Below are 24,951 nucleotides of genomic sequence, written 5' to 3'. Positions count from 1 at the left end.
CAGGATGGAGAAGCAGCAGGAAAGAAAGAAAACAGAAAAAGCTGACCTTGTTGCAGATATTATAACTTCAGGAAAGGACAGAGGAAAAGAGAGGACTTTGAACCCTCCCCATTTGGGCTCTGCTTGATATCTGCCTGTAGGAGTACAGGAGTGGTGGGAGTTTAAGGGACCCACATAACTTAGGTACGCTTTGTACCTTTGTGTTATATAACTCCATATGGGCACTGCCAGAGATATTTTCTCAGCTCTGTAAATCTCAAGTAGTTCCAGTGAATAAAATACAAATGAAATATGGTAAGCTCTTATCAAACTTTGTTCCTTCTACAGTGCAAACCATTAGTCACTCTAGAACCACATTGTGTGCCTGTTTTTCACTGTATGTTTGAAAATGAGTGAAAGTAATCTACAACCATTTCCATTTACATCCTCTTTAAAGCCATTTCACACAGCCTTCAAGTCAACATAAAGCTTTTTATAGAATCTATCCATACCTGATACACTGTCACTGTTTGCTTACCTGATTGCACTTGGTTTATCTCTGCCCCCTAAATTTTTAGATAATTTGGAAAATTAAAGAGAAAATTTTTATAGAGACAAAACCCAATGCAGCACCTCATTTCTTCATACTAATTAGGTTACTGTGCACCTACACTTATGTTTTTTTTTCCCACCAACACCAAATGTGATAAACATCTCCACTCAAACTTCCCTACCCACCACACTCACAAAACCAACCTACGTGAAAGATAAGGGATGAATAACATAAGTTTGTTTAAGGTATAACCTTAACTACATAGTAGTTTTGCAAGATCAGTATGTACATCTAGTGTCTGAGCTATGCTATCAATAACAAAATGTACAAATTAAATGCCACTTCTTTAAATGATGAGAGATGTGGAAATTATCCATAGAAAGTTATTAGCTGGCCGTTGGTACCAAATACACATCATACATTGCTTTAGATTCAGTTTTATATTTGTATTTGTAATGCCCAAGCCAGGTGCAAGTTGTCCTTTAAAGATAAGCAAGAAAACCTTCAGCTTAGTCAACATCTAAAATGCTGCTAAATGTCAGCAGGGCCAAGAGCAGACTCAATTAACAGAGCCTTACCTTGCTTTAGTGTTCACAGGGAGTGTGCAACCTCCTACAATACTACTGAAAAATGACAAGCCACTAGGGCAGTCCTAATTTATATTTGTTGAGATTTGGGCTGCAATCTCCATTCAGCCCATCACTCAGTTGGAGTTAAGAGTGAAATAGAGAAAATTGTAATAGTAGGTGGCAGCAGCTGCCTTTTGTCATAGATTTGATTTATACTGCAACAGTGTATATTTTTGTCCTCCCCCGTGTTACCAACCATCCAATTATCGTTCCTTGATGTTTCACCTATTATTTGTGGCAACAATTGGCTATTTTGCCATTTAAAGAAGCAAAACTCCATGAGTCTAAACATTGCTGGATATGTAGCCTTGCTTAGCCTGATCTAGAAGACTCAAACATATCAGCGCATGCAGCTGATCAGTCAGTCAGCAACAATGCAGCTGGCACAGAACTAAATATTTCTATGATGTGATCACACATATTGCCATTGATTTGAGGGGAGTAGAATGGAACTGAAAAAGATGCTGAAACACATTTTTGATCATGTCCCAAATGACTCAATATGAAAATCAACTTTTGCATTTTAGTAGTTGATGTTATGAATATAGCTTGTTGTTCATGTATATAGTCTGGTGGAGTAGTTATTTATAAATGAGTGTTAACCTGAATTAAAAAAAACAACAACAACAAAAAAAAAACCACTCCTATTCCAGGCAACTCTTCAAAAAATGTCTAAAAGAAATCAGTGAATGAGGTTTATGCTCAAAGTAAGCCATAGGCTTAAAAAACTTTGAAGAGAAATGGGAATAAACACGTTTAAGCATTTAAAATAGCCCAACAGCAAATGTCTCCATCAACAGATTTTTCAGCACAGATATAATAAGGATCTGATACTAAAATTCAGAGATAGAAGAAGGTGGTTTGATGTTTCTGTTCTTTAAAGAAGAGTTTAAAGAAATACTTAATTCCATTTGAGCTACAGTACAAATGAGAAGACAGCTATTTCCCACATCCCTTCCTTCGTTCAAACCATTTAGCAGAAAAGGTCAGTGACATTCTGACCTACTCTTAATCATAACACAATTTTCATAATCAGAACTTAGTCTGGACTGAAAAGCATGCACTTAAGGCATGACTGAGGAACAAATTTGGATATAATCCAATTCACTTTTTATTTCTAGGGTTTTTAATTACTTAGCTGATAGAACCAAGCATGCAGTTGGTCCTGTGTGGACTTGACTAAACTCTCCAGTGCTGAAAAAAAGGTGGTCAGTGGTGTCCAGTCAATCAGGGTAATGTGTTTACAGTGATAGCAAGGGTATTTAATTATGAAATAAAAACTCTTTCCCTTCTTGGCTTAGTATCATCTCAAACAATGCTCCAGGATACCATAGAGCTAAAATACAGCACAGAAAAATGGTTGTGTCAAGAACATACAAGGATCCCTGTTCTACAGGCATCTAATCTTACACGATTTCTTCTCAAATTTCAGAATGAATTATTTAGTCCTACATAGTTTTACTCTTTCATAGGAATGACAGTTTGGTAAAGCTTGAGAGCAGACATCTCCCTAAATGGTTTTGGTCAGGTTGTCTAGCAATTTGAGAAAAAGGATAAATTTGAATGTAAAGTGGTCCTATGCATGTAAAGAGACAGAGTAATTGTGTTTATTTTTATCAAGAAAGCCTCCTAACTTGGCTTTCTGCTCAGAGTAAAATCAAGAAGACACTATGACACTTTTGAAAGAGTCATGCCAAAAAGAAAAAGTGAAAAAGTAGCCTTCAGCTGGGAGTACAAAGGAAATTACCCACTGACTGGTCTCCTTGTTCTAAGTGGGTAAGAATACATCAGTGTTTTCTGAATTTCTTACATCTCCCAGCAGCGGAAGCATATTGAAATAACAATAATTATTCAATGTTTATAGAGTATCAATAATTTTAAAGGTTATCACCGAGAATTGCAAGTTAGATGCATGAGGGTTAGCAAGATGATTTCCAGCATGCAACAGCACTTTATAGATGGCAACAATCTGCTCATTACTCCATTTTACTATCATGCCCCCTACAAGTCCTGCACACCAGCTGTTTTAAGCAAGTAATTGTTTTATCCTCATCACGGTTTACCAGTACAGGCTGTACCAGACTTGAATGGTTTTTAGCAGCTGAACAGTCCAGCATGTCTGTATACCCCCACTGGACCAGTTTAGAGCCACACCAGCATATGTTCTCAAACAGATATGCTCACATTTCCCTACAAATACCCTATTCATCGTTGTATTCTAGTGTCTCAGCAGCAACACTGGGGGAACTTAACCATCTCCACAGGTGTGCACTGCAGGACCATAAAGGGAGGAGGCAAGGAATTAGGAAGCCCATTGCAAGGCAGCATGCTCAGGCTGATTATTAGACTGTTCACAGACCATAGAGCAGGACGGAGAGGAGAGCTTCTGTGTGTGGTTAGAAAGCGTTTTTATTACCATCCCAGGACTTTAAACAGTCTGATTTTTCAACCGTAGATTAGACTTCAACACAGCAGTGCTTGGCCCAAATTGAAAATTCATGTACCTTACAGCAGCCCAGAGAACAGCAGAAGATAGAGAGCTCTCCATTTCTAGGTCACTGGCTTATATCAGTTTTTCTTCCACTGTGACCAAAAGGTGCTAATGTAAAACAAACCCATGACTCTACCTTGAGTGACAGAGTTTACACAACAATCAACCTCAACCCGTAGAGTTTATTTGGTAAGGTCAGTCAGGAGAGCCAAGCACAAGTCAGCTGTCCATGTTAAAGTAAGTGCAACTCTGTGACACACATATAATCTATCACTGGAAATCTTCTCAATTTCAACCTGGCACATAATTTTTATTAACAGTAATAAGCAAACTCCTGTTTGGTTTACATATGGACAATTTTCTCTTTTATCTTTACTATGTAATCACAGCTGGGAAAGTTATAAAGGTAGGCAGTAAACATTTTTCTCCTCTTGCAAGATGTTTGAAATTTTGAAGAAAAAATATCCCATCATATCCCTCTTTTGGCACCCTAGACTGTTGACATTATTAAACCAAACCAGCTTGCGTTTGTGCTATAGCCCTGAGGCAATGGGACATGACAAGGCCCATCTGGCAGAAGCCCAGGCTCTGCTAAAGAATGTGCTACCAGTGAAATAGCAGAAACAATATAGGAGATCACACCCCAGCTCCCTTGAATTTATTAGACTCCACATAACCATAGGGTCCAATCTTTCCTGTCCATCCAACAGCTTTCCTGTCTATTGCTGCTCACAGGAAGACACTTTTTCTCAGACCCAGTAATTGACCATTCAACTTCTGAAGTTATGCAGCATAATTTAACACACTCCCAGGATGCAAAGGCTTCCTAGATGTCCTTGGCCCGGTGTTTCACAATGTTGAGGTGCATAAGGCTTTGTCCTGGGCCAGACAGTGAAGAGTCAGTTTTTGTTATTATTGTGACTGTCCATTTGGAAATAGGAGGAAAACATCAAATCTTAGAAAACAATGATGAATAAAAAGCTGCCAATTTGAATGGGCACAATGTATCACTCTGATAATGAAATATTCTGATTTTGCTTTGTTTGCAAAAGTTTCTTCTACACATTACTTAAATTTTGAAATGAAGAGGTAGCTCTGTGCTGAAAGAATGGAACTTTTCATTTAAAAAACTGTCAAAATCAGACTTTTCAATATTTCAAAATTTACTCCTTTTTTTAGACATTACATTTCTCAGAACCCACTCCTTATTGTCAAAAATACAGTGAATCACTACTTTTGGATGGCAGCAAAGGAAGAGAAGTTATTTTGAAAAACACCCTGACAGGTCTAATAAACTATTTTTCAGTCATTCTTGTCTTTGTCTCAAGCTCTGACGAATGCTACAATGGATCCATCTTAAAATGGGTGCATCAGAAGTGTCATTTATGGCATTTAGTTTTTCAAATGAGGCAGTGGAAAGCTTCCTGATTCTTTTGGTACTATGCTACTAAAAGTCATGTGCAAATAAAATAAATACTGGAAGTGCTCACATTTGCCAGTTTGATGGGTCCACTTAATAGCTGCTTCAGATAGAGATTCAAATCCTTCACTCTTTTATGTTCAAGATCTGCAAAAGGCCATGAGTTGGGAAACCTGCAAGAGAAGAGTATTTGTAATTATTACTCTTGTACTGTATTTGCTGAAAACATTTCCAGCTCTACTTAACAGAACAACATTAACTCTTTCTAAGATGTTTTGCTGGCAGGTGAAGGGATGGGTAGTTTACATAGGATTGTTTACTCTCTGCTTCTGGTTCTTTTCTGATAATAATTTGCTAATATTCTGTTTCATACTGTACCCTTTTTTTCTGTCTAAATCATTACATTTATTTTACATATACACACACACACATATATACACATTAAAAACCTTAAAAGGCACTTACATGCATTTTAGGGTATCTAAATACCTCTAAAAATTGGTCCTTTATGACTGTAGGAAAACATTACCCTCTCCATTTTTTTGCACAGTGCATAGCACAACAGATTTGATCTCAGACCAAGGCTCGTACTACACAAAGCCTTGCCATACAATAATGAATACCAAAGCCCTACAGCAACAATGTGACATTTTATGAATACACCAATGCTTTTTTTCTTTTATTATTATTTTTTTTTTTATTTTTAACCTTAGCTATTTAGAGTGTAGATAAATTTTTCAGACGAGGTCCCTGATCCTGAATGCAATTTCAGGCACTACTATAGTAAAAATAATATATGAAAAAAAACTATCATCACAATTAGAAAATCGATCCCAACAAAAGCAATAACAACAATAATAGCAATGTTCTGTATAATTTTTATTAAGATGAATTTCACTTACTAAATAAACCATGTAGGCACAGGATGGCTTTATATCAATTTTTCAAATGCTATGGTGAATTAAAATGTCAAAACCTGACTTTTTTTTTCACTTGAATCATCTTTGTGTTTTAGATATAACATGTTAGATCAGTCAAAAAGTGAGATTTTTAACAATACACATAATCAATTTACATTAACTTTGCCCTGACAAGGACTCTTTCTGTCAGGTTGAAGGATCATTAGAAAAGCTACCTATGCTGAATTGCATGTAATGGGTTTTATGATATAGATTACTAATATTGGGATTGCTAAACTAATATTATACTTTACGTCCACTGATCTATGTAATACAGAATAGCAGAAATATTGATCTGGTCATACTTCATGTTACATCACCACTGCAAACACTTAACCATGTATTGTTTACAAACCTCTTTTTCCTGATACAACCTGGTTTATCCAGCAGACCTGAAGTGATATCTGAAGGCTTCAGACAAATGACTAAAGAGCCAGCTAGCAGCAAAATACACTGAAAATAGACATTTGCCCAGCCTTTTGAAAGACAGCTGGTCAGATCCTACTTTGAATAGGTTTCACCCAATTCCACAGCTCAGTGACAAGATGTCATCAGCTTTTCAAAAGCCAGCCAAATAGTAACACACGGAGCAGTGGATTCCCATCCCCAGAGAGGAACACTGGCCACCATTGCAAACCACCCAGCTGTAAAAATGGCACAGCAGCCTCACCTAGTGAAGATAAAATGACCAAAGACAATTAAGCCACAGTTTTTGTTACCAAGAGATTCAAGGTAATTAGATTTCATGAATTGTAATTAGATCTGTTTTTTTTTTTTTTTTTTTGCTTGTTTTGTAGCAGAAGGCCTTTTATGAAGAGAATACTGATTAATAAGGATATTGTAATTCTTTATGAGAGGACAGGTCTTTAGCCATCTTGTGTAATACTTCTGAGGAAGAACTTAACACTGGTATAACTTAGTCTGCAATTAAAATGGCAAAGGGCCAGGATGATAGCAGCATAGCCTTTTGATTATTTTTGCCTGTATCATGGAAAGATCAGGGCTCAGTTAGGCACTGTAAAAATGGACAGTGAGAGGCAATTCTTGCCTGAAGAAATTATAGTAGTAGGGGATGTGACATGACCCAGAATCATGACATATGTGTGCTGTACACATAAAATTAGAACCCAGGTCATTTGACATATATAGACAGGCTGTGAACGTTTTGGGCTCCTCTAGGGCACAAAAGGGACTTCTTTCAAGAGATGGTAGGGAGGATCTGTTTGGAAGCAGCACAAAATAAATGAGGCTGCATAACACAAAGAGAGGACTCTGTAAAATGTTGGCCCTCAGAAGATGCATCCTAAGCACAGTGGCCAAACTGAAGACAGATACATGCATTATCTGTAACTTCAGAGACAGCTGATTGATAGCACCCATAACTCTCTGCTGCAGTGAAGGACAATATGAACCTTGTAGTAGAACTGAACAGTTCTTTAAAGTGACTTCATGCTTTTGCTGAATTGTGCCTGTGGCTGAAATGGACTTTGCACTTGTGACCATGCTTGTGTTAGGAAAGGTTAAGCTTCCAAGTTGATTTTGAGCTTTACATCTAGTTTAAAGAGATCAGAAAAATATAAAGCTGGGCCATTTACAGACATCCTGGGTACCAGATCCCATTTCCTACCAATTGAAGTTTGAAGAACATTTCCATGTATAAACTGTTATTTAAATGGTTTTATGAGTGAAAAGACTTTTGTTTAAAAAACAAACAAACAAAAAAAACCAAACACAACAATAACAAACAACAGCAACAAAAAACAACAACAAACCAACAAACCAAAGACAGTTAATACTTTGTTTAAAACCAAATAAGAGAGAAGATGCCAGAGTGAAAGGGCTTGTTTGGGGAAGCTGTGCTTTGAATTATAAATATGGGATGAAAGTTTACATGCAATAGCAAAATTTTACATGCTGAGAACTCTGAGCTTCTGCCTTTAGTTTCTTGTGACAACAATACGAAGCAAGGTTTTTCCCTTCCTTTGGTGCTTCTGGTATTGGCCAGTGCTAGGGGCCTGCATCACACAGACTAATGGTCTGATATGGTATAGCGGTTCCAGTGAGAACCTCATATATAGAAATAGCTTAGTTTTTACTCTCTGGGCTGCACTAGAAGCCTCCAAATGACAAAGCTACATCAAAATTAAAAAAAAAATAATCAAGATGTTAGCATATGAACATTCATATAAAGAAACATCAGAAAATGAATGACTTTAACACAGTCTTGGGGAAAGATCATAGAGTGACAGGTTACTGCTGGGACAGAATTTTGGCAATAAAGTTCTGAAGCTCTTAGAAAGCTTCAGTATACGTAGATTAACCTTCCGTGAGTCCTGGAACTCTCATTTGCATTAAAAAATATTATAAGTGATTTTAATAAAGGTAGATTTAGTGAAAAATAGCTAGTGCAGTTTTTGAAATTCACTACAGGATTTCTGAGGTCTGTGCACTTCTAGAAAGGAATATATTTTCCTTCAAGGGGATGTCTTCACTGAAAAAAAAAAAAAAAAGAAAAAAAAGAAAGGAACCAAAACAAACCAAACAAGTCATAAAAAGCTACTTGAATAATTTATTCTGCAAACGAATAGTTTGCATGCAAATGGCTACAAATCAAGACCGTGATTCAAGCACTTTAGGTGTTCAGTGAAATTCCAGTTCTGACCAACTGCTGCAGCAAGCTCACGTGGATAGTCATAATGAGTCAAACTGTAGCCAAACTCCCTCAGTTATGGGAAAGATTCTCTAGAATTAACCAATCTAAAGCCATTTAACTGAATAAATCTCACAAACTCAAGGAAATATCAAATTAGGCTGAAATGCATTGAATTTATTTTGTAAGTCAAGATCATGTTGATTACAGCTATTTATCTCAGGTCAAACATCAAAGACCTTTCTATCTTTCGAGTGTATCACTGGAATCTCATCTTGGTTCAGGTAAAGTATTTATCTTTATGGTCAGCTTTTTGCTTTACCGTTGGTTGAGCTTGAAGAGGTGCTTGTATTAGGTAAGCCAGTATGACTGTTTAGAAGTTTGTTCTCAATAGCGTATAAAATATAAAGTATATGATATTTGTAGAATACATTACTCCACTTATATTACCAAAACCATGGAAAATTATTATATAAAGTAAAGCTGTTTCATGTAAGACAGAAATATGAAGCTATGAAGATGTATGCTTCAGAATATTCAAAGCAGGAATGAACATGTACATCAATAAAAAGGAATATTCAGAATTATTGCAACTAATGATGGCTTATTTTTCAAGACTTATTAAACTATTATTATTGAGTGATGCAAGGCATAAAGTATTGTTTTAAGGGACTGGGAGAGCAAGGAAGGTTATTGAGTATTTCTCAGGTGAGGACTATGTGCATCTTTTTGTAAAAAGTTGATCGTGCCTGTCAGTATCAGAGATCATCTTGTTTTTGTTTGGAGACAGTGTGAACATTCCTACATTGTTTTAATATACTGATTTTGCACAATGTTTTGACCAGCATCATGCAGAAAATAAAAACAATTGAAGTCTCTATCATGCCTTTAATGAAGTCAATACCATTTACCCTTTGATTTCAGAAATATCTGTCAGGCCCAAACTGTTCCCCTCTTCTATTCCCATTATAAGGACGAATAAAATATATAAAAGTTGGACTGTCACAATGGTCTATGATTCAGTTTCTTCTAGGCTGAACAGAAAGGTTGATAGAATATGTCTCATTGCCTTTGTGTTTCTAAAAATGTCTGCCATACATTTTCTCACATTTTTATCTCTGCACAGAGAGAACCATTTAACATTCACTAATATGCTGCCTTACTCTGGGAGTGCCTCTGATGGAAACTGCTTCTGGAGATGGCTGTGAAGTTTTGAGAACTGGTCAAATGATTTCTCCACAAAAGTGACCACATTGCAGGTTTGCACCACCTGGACTAGATATAGCTGTATTGGGGAAAAAGGAGAGGCAGAAAAGAGAAATGATCAGAGAGGAAAATTAAAAAAAAAAAAAAGTACAAGTGAAAATATAGGGTGATTTTTACAAAGAAAACCTTTCTTTAATGTAGTGCCAAGTGCCACAGAATTCAGTTAGTAATTTATAGTCTTTGCTACACAGGAGGAACTTGCCTGGATAGCATACAACTCAAACACTGAAAGATCACTGTAGTGCGTAAAAACTAATAATGCACCATTAAAGCATCATGTAACAGTCTCCAATTTCTGTTAGGCTTCCTAATTTCGTGCCATGCTTTCCTCCTGGATGCTTTAATTAGCTCTTGATTTATTTTTCACTACAGGGCACGAACTTTTCTCCTTAATGGCTCCCTGCTAATAGCTGTCTGCCTGGTGTTCTTTCTCTCTGCTACCTCATTGGCACTGCTGTGATCCTTTCAATGTGGCAAAAGCACACCTTATATAAAAGAGGAGGAAGAGTATATAAGCTCACAAAAGAGTCATTGAAGATCAAGTGAAAAAGACAACACGTACGGAGTCAGACTTTTTGTTGAACCCCAAAATGGTGGCTCTTGCAATTGACTTCTCTGTGTTCAGCATCATCCATTCCTGGGGGACAGTCTCTGGAGCTGGAGGCTTTGCAGAGCCTGTCACTGACATCTGTGCAAGTGTGTGGATCAAGTTATTGAGCTTAACGGGAAAACACTCCAAACTTTCCTTTATTTTCCTGAAAAACAAACAGAAGAGGTGCTATTTATGTATCTGGATCCCATTTCTTGATTCTTGGTTTCACAGATACAAGAACCAAAAAAACCCCATACCTAAACCTACCTCACATGAATATGTACCATATGCACACCACTGACCACTATTTGCAGCAATACATTTCCATCCCTCGAACCCCACTGTTTTGAGGACCACTCCTGCTGTAGCTTCTCATGACTGACCTTGGGGTAGTTATTCTTCATAATCTGGATACACCCAGCCTATCAGACGAGAGACAGCCAGAACATTTCCATGTGTGTGTTGAGGAATTCCAGGTTAGAACAACATGTGCTCACTTTAAAAGGGACAGAAGATTGTCTTTGCATTTTCATTACATTAATCTCACATGGACATTAATCTCACATATGTTTGCACAAGGCTAAACATCTCTTGCATTCAATTTTTAATTTAGTTGTGTGTGTCTTGTTAAATACCCTACACAATCCTTATAAGCCCAATCTTTGTGGAACAGCTTAAGATGTATATATTTATTAAATTTTTTTTTCTCTTCTCCTATCTCCTCCCATCTCATCCCTGTGTGAGAGGAACCAGAACATACTACTGATTTCCTAGTTTTGAGATCTTTCATCAGAAAAGACACAATGGAAAGAAAAATTACTAGATATACATGCAGATATGTAGTGCAAACTTGTTTTAACATCAAAGTGAACTTGACTTGAGAAATAACACTGCAAGATAATCACTGGTCTTTGAAGAGCAATATGCAGTGCTTATTAGAAAACACTTGCCCTTCTGAATTCAATTGCTGGTTAAAATCTATTTAAAATGTGTTACTATTTTTTTTCTATTTCCACGCTTAGTTCTACAGCTCTCTGAAGACATTCTGGATGGGTTTTATGTTATAGAACAACATCCTATTAGTTTCAGGCCATATAGTAGCAAACCTCTATCAAATTGTCTGGTGTTATCCCCACTCCCCATTTTGGACTATATCTAACTAGCTTACAGGAATTGACAATACCCTTAACCACCTTCATCATTGCCTCTTTGAAGCTGAGCAAATGCTTCATCTGTCATTTAAAATTAAATTCTTATTCACAAGTTTCTCTGTGTGGGCTGGATTGCATACTACAATCAATTGAAATCAACTCCATTCATCACATTAGCCTAATTTTCATGATCTCAGACATTCTGGCTAAAGACTGTAGCTTTACAGATGCCACCATACCAAAAAGAATATTCTACCTGCAGCTAGCTCCCCAGCTTGCTCCCCCAACCTGAGATCTCATTCAAAATACCATGTGAACTCATCATACACCAATTAGGCATACTAAACTAAGGAAATGAGATGTATATGTTTTTCTTAATGTCATGGCATGAGAGGTATCTCTGAATTGATTTAGTTCATTATCTTAATTATTAATTACATTCTTCAGAAACAAATACATACAGACTATTTAATAAATGACACAAATTAACACTCAAATTGAAAACAAGAAAATAAATCTAATTTCAAAATATTAGTACAAAATCACTGATTAGTTAGGCCACATCTGAGGTGAACATTTCTTTTTTAACTCTTACGTGTTTAATTTAATGTTTAGTTTAAACACTTGCTAAATCACTGAGACATGATTTAGGTTATAGAATCTGTAAATTGGCCATATTATAGCAAAGCGATCAGGGAATTTGCAATGTTACTATAAGAGGCATGCTCACTTTGCAACTAAATACAGTGCATTTTAATTCACATAAAACAGGTCTCTGCTTATAAATTAGTATTAATTCAGACATCATCACTATCACAGAGCAGCTGATATTGGAATACTACTATTTAAACAATTCAGTATTTTAATAGTTTGTAGTTTTTTCCATGGATCCATTAAGCTTCTAAAATGCTTTTAACACTTAGATTGCTAATCATATGCCTTCTCTAAACTGAAACAGAGGCTTTTGTTAATGCTGCATCACTTGTCAGTGTTTAAAGGGAAACATTTAAAATAAAATAAAGCCAGAATTATATATAGTTTTTGCCCTCTCTACATACTCTGCTTTCTCTGTATGTGGTCTCTCTGTTATAATAGAAAGCATTAAGCAATCAGTATGTCCTGTCATTAAGAATGAGTTTAAAAGGCCTCTTTGCTATTCTGATGACATCTCAGAGTGTGTCTTCACAGCAAGGTAGAACAACTACAGTTAAAATTCTCTGAATTTTCTTTCAAGGGTGAACAGGCTTAAGGAAACTCTCTATTCCACAGCTTCCCAAAGCTTCCTAACTATGTATGGAACAGTGATGCACATCAAACTCATGTATCATCTTTTTAAATTTTGTGTTTTATTTTTGGTGTATCTGACCCAGTTTACCACATTGTGGCAATCTGATTCCCCTTTCTGCCAGCATTTTTTAAACTCATCCTAAGAATCTGCACTAGAACCTTCTCCTTGAACTCTCTCAAATGCTTTCTCTTCTCTTCAGCCCCATTAAGTTTAGCCACTGGTGAAGAATTTGTTAAGAATGGTTATCATTTACTGAGATCCTCTTGCTCCCTAGATCACTACCACTTTTGCTGTGCCTATAGCTGGCTCTGTCCTCACAATGATATCACTGTGGATCATAACATTTCTAAAACAAAATTTGCTGGCAGCAACATTTCATTTGCATCTGTTCATTTGATGCAGGTTTACCAAGACTTTTACAAACTACTTGAGTGCAGCTGAAAGAGAGTTTAGTATAGTAGTTTTGTCTATGTTCCATTAGAAGTCACCAGCTGTCACTGTTTTTTCAGCTGTTTGGAAGATTTCTTGCTGGAATATCTGCAGTCACCTCAGAAACAGGGGTTGTACGATCATTTTAAGATTAGTGTCATGTTTTGAAACGAGTTACTGTGAATTGTCCCGTTTCGCAGCTGTTGGCATTTGTGGTTTGGAGTGGATACATTTGACCTAGGCAATGGCAGGTACCTAATAAATAATAAAAAAGTAAAGATGGCAGCTGACCTAAGCAGCACCCCTCAATCAAGCAACTGAAGATATGCAATGGTGCTTCGCTGGTAATTGCCAGATCCACAGTGCCTCTCTTAATCATGCATTTCTATAAGTGAGTTAGATTGTATACTACAATCAATTGAAATCAACTCCATTCATTGCATTAGGCTAACTTTAATACCTTAAAAATAATTTTAAATACGCATCACTTTACATGCATATTAAAAATGTCAGGCAGCAGTCGACACCATGCTGACATTTGAAGATATCTGCAGAAAACCAACGAGGAAATTTATATCCAGAAGTAGGATGGCTTTCTTTTTTCATTGTTATAACTGAGTTGTGACGGAATGAGGAAAGGAGGGAGGGAAAAGGATCAAACTGAGTTTCAAAGGATCAAACTGAGTTCAGGGCAGATGCTGGAGAGACAACAATGTTTCATTTGGCACTAGGTGCACAGAAATGACAAGCAAACACAGAAACTCTTGTTTAACTCTCAATCGGAGCACTGTTTATTCATGATCTGAGAGTGTGACCTTCCAGAAGGCTGCAATCTGTGAGCTTCAGCACTGCTGCTCATCAGCTCGTAATAGTGAACTGACCCAATATGAGAAGAGAACAATACACAAATGAGACCACAGATTACTGAACATGTCTTAATTCAAAAATGAGAGCAAAAGAATTTGGTAAAACACAGAATACTTTAGAATCCTGAAAAAGGATTTGGACGTTAAAGTCCAAACTCTGGTATCATTATCCCGTTGGCTAAAAAGGTGAAGGGCAAAGAAAAAATTAACATTGTTTTGCCAAGAATATTCGTGGCATCATTCATCATTTTATGCTGTTTTTAAGCGACAGTGGAGGCAATATCAGTACTATTGCTCAAATCAAACTCAGACAATTGCTAAAAGCAACCTATTTCTACAGAAATACAGAAATATTCTCCTATTTCCACTAGCAGAAGTTTTTTTATTTTATTTTTTTTCAGCAGATACATTATATGATTGAAACTTAAAGATCACAATAAATACTTTCCATTTAGAACAACAAATAACTCTTGGCAGCTTTTAACATTCCAATGACCACATTTATTTCTAGAAATGAACATTTTCAAAACAATAAAATGTTTACAGAAGTAATTGTGGAGAGAAAGCAGCTATGAATTTCAAAGGATTTGAAGGCTACTGGAAGTTATGCTAATAAACAGAACTTCCAATTTCACTTGCTTTCTAAGGACAACCTGAAAAGTATGGAGAGACCACAAGAAGTGTGGGATTTGATTTTTTTCTCACCTGTGCTTTCTGTACAAAAAGGAATTAGGGAGGAATTTTTCTGAAGGACGGGAATAAGGACAACATAGGTAATGCAAAGCTCACAAAAATCTCAAAATATTAACATTCCTAGGAGCAGGTCAGAAAATGCTTACATTGACGGTAAGTCCTGAATAGATCTAGGTATCAAGCCATACCAAAGACTACCTGGAAACATTTTTCAGAAGTTAAAATACTACTAGACATGAAAATTGGCATTCTGCCTATGTTTAAACATGTAGAAGTGTTAGCTAATACATGCTTTGAATTAACATAAATTATGTTCAAACATGAATACAAATTAGAACTAAAACAAAACAAAACAAAACAAAACACGAACAACATGAAGTAAAATGAGATCTATAGAATTCATGAGCTGATGAAAAGACACCTTGTACTTACAAACGAGTATATATGATACAAACATACACTAAGGGTATTAAAGAAGAAAATATGCAACCTACCAATATCTGAGTTTTCTACATGATATAATGATCTCTATGACCAATAAGAAATTCAAAGGAAATTAGAACAATAGCCCTAGAGTTCACTAAAAGCATTATAGCAGAAAATACAGTTTCAAATAAGATCTGAGGCCACAGCACTGCACAGATCTGCAGCATGGTGTTACTTTTATTGGTAAGCAGGACTTGAGGGTCAATTCCCACTCTGAAGTCCTGCACTTTCCTCAGCCTCAAAACTCCATAACCACCTCACCCACTTCCAAGAAAGAGTATGGAGCTCTTGTCCTGAATGCTGCCCTCATCCTTTATCTTCTGTCTAAGCAAGACTGCATTGAATTTAACCCTAACCATAACCTTATTCCTACCCAACTGAAAAGCATTATAATGCTTTTAACCTCCAGAAGAGTGCTAGGCACTGGCTCTGAGCTTTGCATGACACTAATTCAATTTTCGCTCTGAAGACTCACATTTCCTTATTTGTTATGTATAACCTAGTCTTTTTTTCTCTAATTAAGTGAAATGGCTTTTCTACCCATGAGAAATAAACACATCCACCCAAACTATGACAGATTCAAGACTTTTACATTTTAATTAGAAGCTGCATGTTTCCTCTTTCAAGTGGAAATGTAAGTCTGTAATTTGGGAATATGTAAAATTTTAAAGGAAAGGATAATGTAGGAGTTGACGGTAAATGTGAAGCTGTAATTAAATTTTAAAATAAACCAATCTTGTTAAGGGGCAATAGGGAAAGCATATGAGAAAACAAGAGTTAAAGGAGAGAAACCTCAGTGCTCTGCTGTGTGCAAAGTGATGGAACGATTGCTCTTGCCTCAAGGCAGTTTGCGCGGTGCAGAGAATTATGCTGCCTTATGGAACTGTCCTTTAGGGCTTTGAGTTTGGAAAGACTGTGAACTGGACGTGCCCTGCACATGCACAAGAAGAAGAGGTCAGAAGGGTGTGACTTGCTGTGCATGTGTATGCAGTGTCCAGCATGCTGTGAATTCAGACTGTCCTTTGCAAATGATGTTGTTGCACAGGACAGGTTCTGACAGGGAGAGATTTTCTCATACTGTGCCTAGAATGAGAAAGTGAGTTTCCAAATCCATTCAGTTTCCATTGACTCAATATAGAGCATCATCAAATTAACAGTTGGAAATATATGTACTACAGAGGCCTGTCCCAAAAGATCACAACTGCAGGCTTCCAACTGATTTTTAATAGGTCATCTGCAACTCCTCATCAATAATCCCCAGTTATTATCACAAACAAGTAAAACATGTGATTATTCTCATACAAATAAAGCATTAAATATACCTATACTCACATACAATTCTGTTCTGTTATACATCCATTAAGTGCTTAAAAGGAAGAATCATTACCATTTTGCAGATGGAGAAACTATGGCTAACAGAGGCAGAGTAACTTGCCTGAAGCAACGCAAAAGGCAGAAAGAAGATCAGAAAAGGGAATATAATGCAAAAATTCTAAGTCCTCATTCAGACAGTTAACAAGTCAAACCTTTTTATGGGAAGATTTTACAAAACCCACTGCAAACATTATTCAGATTTTGTTGTTGTTTTTGTTTCTTGGAAGAACATTCAAACATTCATTCAAAATGTCTGCAGTCCAAATCCTGTTGCATGGAGTTAGTAGATCTAAAGGCAGAGGTAAGCTGGCTATAAATAAGCCATAGTGGTTTTACCATTCCAGCTGAATAAAACCAGTAGGCACTGAATAAGTGTCTTCCTACACGTGTACCACAAGTGCACAATTGTGTATCTTTGAGAAACTTGAGAAGGTCGGTTATAAGATGCATAAGGAGTGGATTTTTTAAAGTAAACGTGTGAGGACGAATTATCCTTTTGTGTAATTTCACTGATTACAACCCCTTAACATAAGAGAAAAAAAGGTACTTAAAAAAAAAAAAAAAGACAGCTTTTCTTTATGCCTGGAGGTGACAAACTTTCTGGATTATATTCTGCCTTTACCTTGTAAAGTAGCTTGTAGCCTGGAGGTCTGAGTCCTGAGGACGGAGCTTATCATAGACATACTTCAAATCCTGAACGCTCTTCAGCTCAGGCAATCCTGCATGCAGCATCTTTAAGTAAAGAAATATCATTACTTCCTTGTACTACTAAAAATAAAATTAAATTAAATGGGGCCAACTGAGAAAAGGAAGGATTTACACAAAAAGGGCTTTTTCTAAAACACAAAGTTTTGCTGATCTGTAAAGTTGTTCTGGTGCTAGAGCAATGCTTGGAATACTAAAGTGAACATATTGCACTGTAAACCTTCACACTGAGGTACCAGAAAGAGAAACTGGTGAAAATCACCAGTCTATTTGAACTATTTATTTTCTATTCCGATGTCACAATCTCAATATATGCATTGCTAATCTTCCTTCATAGCCTTCTAATGGTGATAATGGGAAGACAACAGGATGCTGAGAAAATGTAGCCACCTAAACAATAGTAACCACATTTCTGTTATGCTGACAATGAAAGTGAAGACCTAACCCTATTTAGTGCTACATCACCTTCTCATCTGTAACTACAGCTTCCACCAGCACTGCTCTGGACTCCTCCTGTAAAAGGATCATAGAGTCACTACCTTTACAGTCAATGGAGGAGAAAGATCCCTTTAGATTTTGACTCACAGCAGGAGCCCTGACTTGGCCACTCAGAACTGCCCTCTGAAAGAAACATATCGTTCCCCTTGCATGACGGATGGAGCTGGTCTAGTTAGTTGGCAAGGTTAGGTTAAAAACACAAATAATACAACTATTTCCCTTGCAAAGTTACAGCACAATGAGCAGTGTAGACAACTAAGTGCGCCCAGTTGACCATACATCTCTCTCCAGGCAATGTAAAATGTCACAACAAAAATCTTTTTGATTCACTTCAAAACATACTGATTTTTTTCAATGATCACAGTAATTTGAGAGCGATGTTTTGTATGTAATGGAGAAAAAAAATCACTCCTTCACATTGCTCAGAAGAAAACGTATATGAATTTGCAGTCACTGCTGTGCATTCTTCATTGACATTTATGTCTACTGCAGATAGAACGTCCCGCTGAGTTTTGCAGATAATGGCAAAGAAAAAAAGGAAACACTGATTTTATTTTAAGGTTTGGTTGAGGGATAAATAGAGGAAAGGGAAAAGGGATGAGGGGAGGGTGTCATTTTCCTTATTACTTCAAACCTTCTCAATATTTTTACATCAAGTTTCAATATTTTGTATGTTTTCTTTTTGGCATTATGAGGAAAATCTTGCTTCATATAAGGCCAAATCAATACTACCACTGGACCTTTAGATTGCTGTCTCACAGAGTTCTGGCTAGCAAGGAGCAGAAAGACAGAAAGCTCAATGAGGAGAATGTAAGTAGCTTGTTTTCTTGATTGAGTGAAACTTGGTGAGTTGAGAACTCGGACAATAACAACATTCAGCACTTAGGGATACACACTGCAATTTACGTCTCCAACACATTTATAAGAAAGGTAACAACTCCTGTCCCCTTTTAAAATTAAAAGGGTTGTTTCATAGACAAATTAAGCTTCTTGCCCTTCATTAGAAAATAGAACAATGACAGATCTGAACATAATCTGAATGATCCATAGTGTGACTGCAGAATGAGATTTTTTAGGATCCCTGAACTGCAGAAGGGGGAAAGTCATTTGCCAACCCCAAAAATGTCTTCACCTGGGTGGTACCTACACACTGTTTTGCTGGCAGCAAGAGGTCGTAGAGGGTTATTACACTGCTTCATCCCTCTTGCTTCATATAGCATATCTATCTTGTTTCCCCTCATGGAGGAGGCTTCTAAAAATGTGGCTAGTATTTCTAGATGTTAATTGGACAAGAGATGGAACAACTGTTCAGAAAACAACTACAGGTTGCCTAGGGAAACTCAAATACTAAATGTGTAAGTTTAAGCATCTGGATTTATCCCCCCTTGTTTGACCACATGTATGTCTTGACCTACCACACTTAATCATCTCAGGCCTTCTTACTTGCTGAGTGGAACTGCTTATGCTCTCCTTGGGCTTGGATTCAGAGCTCGTGTGTGAAGCTCAGCCCACCAATACATGTAAAAATGAATAGACTTGGTGTCAGGTTTCCACGCACAGACCTCCAAAATGGGAATGTTTCCCTGGTGTTTCTGAGCTGTAGGAAGGTGAGATGATTTGTCTGGGGACAACAGTCTCAGGTCTTACCTGTTTCTTGTCACACCACACGCAAGTGCATCAATTACTTGCTGTCTAGTGTCACCTCTAAGCACTTTTTAATAATTTTCTACTTGAAAAATCTTTATAACAGTAATGTATTCTGCACTTTTTTAAACTAGTCAAAAGGTGTTTGTGTCCTCCTATCAGCCTTTGTTTAATAGCTCACATCAATTCTTTAACGAGAGCAAATCTAATGAACTACAGGCATTTATACAGCTGGACACTGTCAGCAGACTCTTGGGTCTCCCACAGATGTTTCTGCTTTTCAAAGTGATGCAAACTTCATGGATTATTTCTTACTCCCAGCAGAAAATGTTGGAACAGTTCTAGAAATATGCTGCTCACCACTATGAAAAAGCATTAAGTCCCATACTGGGAAAAAAATCATGAAAACACTTTGCTAGAAACCACTAACAGTTACTGACCATTCAGAGCACTGTTTACAGCTCTTGTCAAGCTGTACTTTTTGGAAATGGACATATTGTTTGGATTTTTTAACCATGCTTTACAAACAGTGTCTTATAAAACAGAATGTGGCAGGGGAAGGAGAGCTAAATGATGCAGATTTCCAGATATTGAGAGGTATCTTAGGCTGTCATTGATACACACAGGCAGCAGTTAGTTTGTCTTGTACCTTCCTGATAACATCTGATATTTTGAGTAGAAATGAATTCAAAGTATGACTTCACACTCTATTTAGTTTTCTTAACTAAAATAGTTTCAGAACTAAACCATGTTGATACCTTCTTCCAACCAACACTCCATTTCAAGTACAGAACCAGACTCACCTTTCCAAACATCATTGGCAAAAACAAGGCATGCACAACTCATCTAGTTTGTTTAATTTCCTTTTGACATCAAGTGCTCATCAATGAGGTGTGAGTACACTGCCAGTTATTTTTCAATTATGAAATGCAACACAATTGACTGAACTGCAGCTCATTGACCAATGCTGAAACATATTTGTATCCTGAATTTTAGCTCAGCACTCAAAGAACAGCAGAAACAAAAGAAAAGGCAGTATGCCCTGAATATAGACAAACCTGAGCTATATCCAGGCAGAGATAGCTACGTATTTCAGAGTTCCTGCTGGGAACATTTTCCTAACACTCTCTCTATATATTATCTCAGAGTAATCTAACATCAGTATTTCTGCTGATTGCAGAAGGAGGGACTGACTGCACTGAGGACCAGGGGGCGAACAGGAGATGTAGCTATATTTGCAGCATGCAGTTTTAGGCAACCTGTCCAAAAATGCAGAGATAACTGCTGTGGATGAGGGGGCATGGGTGCTCTTGAGCTTTCCAGAGACTCTTTAACTTTAACTTTTAACTTTTAACTTTAACTTTTTAACTTTAACTTTAACTTTAACTTTAACTTTAACTTTAACTTTAACTTTAACTTTAACTTTAACTTAACTTTAACTTTAACTTAGATAGTATTTCCCAGAATGGCATTTTGCACTGCTTCCAGCCACTATGGTTACTATGTGTTTGGACAGGAGCAGGGTTGAGATTTGGGGCAATCCCTCCTGCTCTATATTGGGTAATCACACAATGTACCACTGCATGAGAATCCATGGACAAGACAGAGGCAGGACAAGGAAATTCTTGCTGTTTCTCACCCCCTCCTTCCCCCCTCCACCACTGCAGAAGCTGGAGACAACAGAGCTGTGTTTATGGAGTAACATTTTGGCTGTACCCCAGTTTCAGCAGAAATTCTGGTAATAACTTCATATAGAATTGTCATGCACAAACATTACCTAGGCTTTGCATTGGGCCCTGGACATAAGTTTTGGATTAATAGTCTAACCAAGCATATAAACAAATATTAGTTAATTTAATATTCTGATTCTACCCGTGAGAGGGGAAAATTATTAAGGTTTCATGCACAAGTACTTAAAAGATTCCATAAAGAACTTATGGAATCTGCCACAGCACGTGAATCAGCATGAATACTTAAGGGATAAAAAACACCTAAAGATCTTAGAATTCTATACAAAAGGATATTAAAATCTGTCTTAATATAGGTCATACTCCTTTATTTGCCATCTTAAAAAGGGAGTGTGGAACTGTGCAAAAAACCCACTCCAATGGCATCACTGGTAGCTGCAGTGTTGCTACATACTTTTACATCAGTCAATGTGTGAAACATTTAGTTTTCTTTGGCTTGCTGTAACCATAAATGAGGTTGGTCAATGACTGCTTGAAAACCTTGAAAAATGACTGAGTGAAAATTCCTGAATGTAGACCTTGCACCCAGGTTCTTTTACAGCTTTCAGCTATTTTATAAAAAACAAACAAACAAAAAACAAGTGGCAGCTTAGCTTTTCTTTTCTTAGAAATTAGTACATGAAATTGCATATTTTCTTTGGACAGGAAGTGCCAGCACTAACATTTTCTGGAGTGCAGCTTGATACCTCTTCAAATCATAGTGCTACAGGAGGCAGTTGAGAAGTGTTAAAAGGGAAGAGAACACCAGAGGAAATTGATTTTTGGTTTCATCTTCAAGTTTCTTACCATCTCCAGCAGGTTCAAGAGTAACTGGCTGTGTTTCCTGACTATATTATAAGCTCGACAACAAAGCTCCACAAACTCTTGAAAACGCTGTGGGTTTTTTCCACCTTCTGTGATGAAATACTCCATCTCTGATGTGAAGATGAAAGGAGCTCGGTCCCTTGAAAAGAGAACAATTACGTGAGAAATTTCATTTAAAATAGCAAATCATGCAAGACGGTTAATATTTGTGACTCATTATTCATATTTGTTTTTCCAGTATTATCTTCCTCATTATTTCATCTCTGCTTTCCTCCAGTGTGGACAGGTCTATTGGTCTATCTGGTATCCCTGACTAATTGGGGCAGAGACAGATCTCACAGCAAGAGCTTCCCAGTAAGAAAGACAACAACTGAACAAGTTTGGGGCTTACTTATTTTTCTCTGGCTTTTCTTTACTTTTCTTTTTAAATTCTCATTGCTTTAATTTCTTGACTTCTGCCTGAAAGTGAATCTGGAAACATGTTCACTCCTAGTATTGAAATATTTAAAAGTTGTTCTTAAACAGGATGGGATATAAATATTAACTCCCTACTAGGTGAGAAGTGAATTAAAGAAAAAAACTGCAACCCCACAATCCAAAAGCAACAACAAAAATATATAACATATGATGTGATCATTAAATATACACCATTCTGAAGGGATGTTTCTAACTTGAGTTACCACAGAATAAACCCCAATACATTCTCTTGTTCTCTGTACAGTTACTCTGTATTCACTCTGGAGTAAATGAGGTGCAGAATCTGAAACCATGTCTTGCCTTTTTTCTTATCACTAGCAATGTTTGTGACTATGACATGCTATTGAAGTAAAAAACAAATTAGCCAGGCTTCTGCTAACAATCCTATCATCTGATAGCTTTAGAAAAGACAGATATACTGCATCTTAGCACAGACAAAACTACTGCAGCGATTTTCTCATCACAACTGTGTATACAGATGCATGTACACAGATTAGAGGGCTATATCACACGGAAATACACACAGTTGGTTAACCCTTAAATCAAAATAAACTTGAGTAAACCAAATACTTTTGGGAAACTAATGCAGAAACAAAGTTGAGAATGTCTGTTTCTTGCTAAAACCTCAAATGTGGGCATAGCCTACTCTGCTTGCTGATTCATTCATAAACAAGACAGAGAAGAATTTCCTTGGAAATTTCATCATTTTCCTACAAAAAATGTTTGTTTTGTTTTACTGAAGAAAGTCCAGTTGCCATGAGATTCTAGGCTGCAGATGGGAGTCTCAGTTACATGAAATGCCAAATGACCTTCCCTTTATTTCTGGAATATTACTTTTGTTGTTTACATTGAAGATAACTTTGAGAACAGACACCCTACAGGCATCATTCATCTCAAATCAGCCCGGGTCTTTTTTTTTATTTATTTAATTATTTTTTTTTTAATATTTTTTAAGTTTTTTAACATATTATTCCATTTCAGTTAGGTAGTATTAGGAAATATGAAAGTCTCCACAATATTGATTCTTATTCTTTCCTTCCACATTTTTCTGTATCATGCAAGATGTGAGTTCACAGTGTGACAGTTATGTTACAGTAAGACTTTTTCACAGTGATTGTGTAGTTTTGTGCTGTAGCGCTCAGAGAATTACAAAACTGACTCTATTACTGATTTCAGAGAGCAAGATCCATCCCAGATCCATCTCTTATTCATTCATCTTACAGCTTATCTTCTGTCTATCAGTGGTATCTAATGTAGATGTTAAGTATTAATTAGTTAGGTTCAATTAGGGTCACAGAAGTCAATTTGTTGAAACCAATAAGTAAAAGAGATTGACCCAGAAAATAAGCAATGTTAACATTTTCACTTATCTGTGGGTAGACATCCAACCTAAAACCTGATTTGAAAGCTTTCTAGCACCTTGAGAATGCTTAAAAAACAAAACTCCGTTTCTTGTCCATAGTGGGGTATTTGGGCTAAAATATCCCAAGCCAAAATTACTGCTCTAAATTTACCATAATGTGTACTATGTTCAAAGCTTATATTTGATTTCTGATGTCCAGCTGCACGAAGAGACACAATTACACTATGAAGACATAGCCCTTTCTGAGCTAGTTCAAGTATCCCACGTTAAGCTACTTGCTTAAAACAGATAGTTACATCAGAAATTACTTTACTGGAAGAAATATCGTGTTTAACATTGCTGGATTGGGCTGTGGGCCAACTTCCACATAATGCATTGACTGCAACATTAGTCAATTCCCTTACTGCTGTTGTTAAAGGATCCATTTGAACACATAACTGATATGTTAGTATTTATACTACTTACAGGTTAATTTTACTTGTGAGATAATTTTATGCAGTTTTACAAGGTTCTTAAATTTCTCAGTATTATTGAAGATTTTTTTTTTTAATGCTGTAGGGCTCTCCGCCCTTATTAACCTGCAAAATATGATATAGAAATTTGCTTTCCGCTAAAGCATATAAGCCTGATTTTGCTCAAGGTATTGTAGTATCAGAACCTCGCCCCCAAGTAACCCCTGCAATGAGTCAGACACTAAAGCTCCATGCTTGCCTGTGTTTAAGTAAGTTGTCCACTCAGAAAGGGATCACTTTGCAATTGAAATAAAAAACATGAAAACAACCTAGTATAAGAGACAAGATCCATGAGAAGGAAGAACAGAGTCATTTGTCATGATAATATTAAAAAGTAAAGTTTCAGTGGAAAGAGATACTCATTGAACAGTAGG

At 36.7% G+C, this 24,951-nt stretch overlaps 1 protein-coding gene across 13 annotated transcripts in view; it reads right to left on the bottom strand.

The window, feature by feature from the left end:
- The window catches only part of PIK3C2G (phosphatidylinositol-4-phosphate 3-kinase catalytic subunit type 2 gamma), a 333,879-nt gene that overhangs the window by 34,323 nt on the left and 274,605 nt on the right, over positions 1 to 24,951 (bottom strand). For all 13 annotated transcript variants that reach the window (XM_080599406.1, XM_080599408.1, XM_080599407.1 and 10 more), the window contains 5 exons: positions 22,208 to 22,364; positions 17,449 to 17,558; positions 10,510 to 10,702; positions 9,845 to 9,966; positions 5,143 to 5,245 (listed from right to left, as the gene is read on the bottom strand). In XM_080599406.1, the coding sequence (XP_080455532.1) occupies positions 5,143 to 5,245; positions 9,845 to 9,966; positions 10,510 to 10,702; positions 17,449 to 17,558; positions 22,208 to 22,364 (685 nt within the window). The remainder of the gene's footprint in view (positions 1 to 5,142; positions 5,246 to 9,844; positions 9,967 to 10,509; positions 10,703 to 17,448; positions 17,559 to 22,207; positions 22,365 to 24,951) is intronic.

Source organism: Anser brachyrhynchus, assembly GCF_964034855.1.
Source record: "Anser brachyrhynchus genome assembly, chromosome: 1".
NCBI lineage: Eukaryota > Metazoa > Chordata > Aves > Anseriformes > Anatidae > Anser > Anser brachyrhynchus.
Note: the sequence above shows the minus strand (reverse complement) of the source record. Positions and strands in the feature narration are given on the sequence as shown.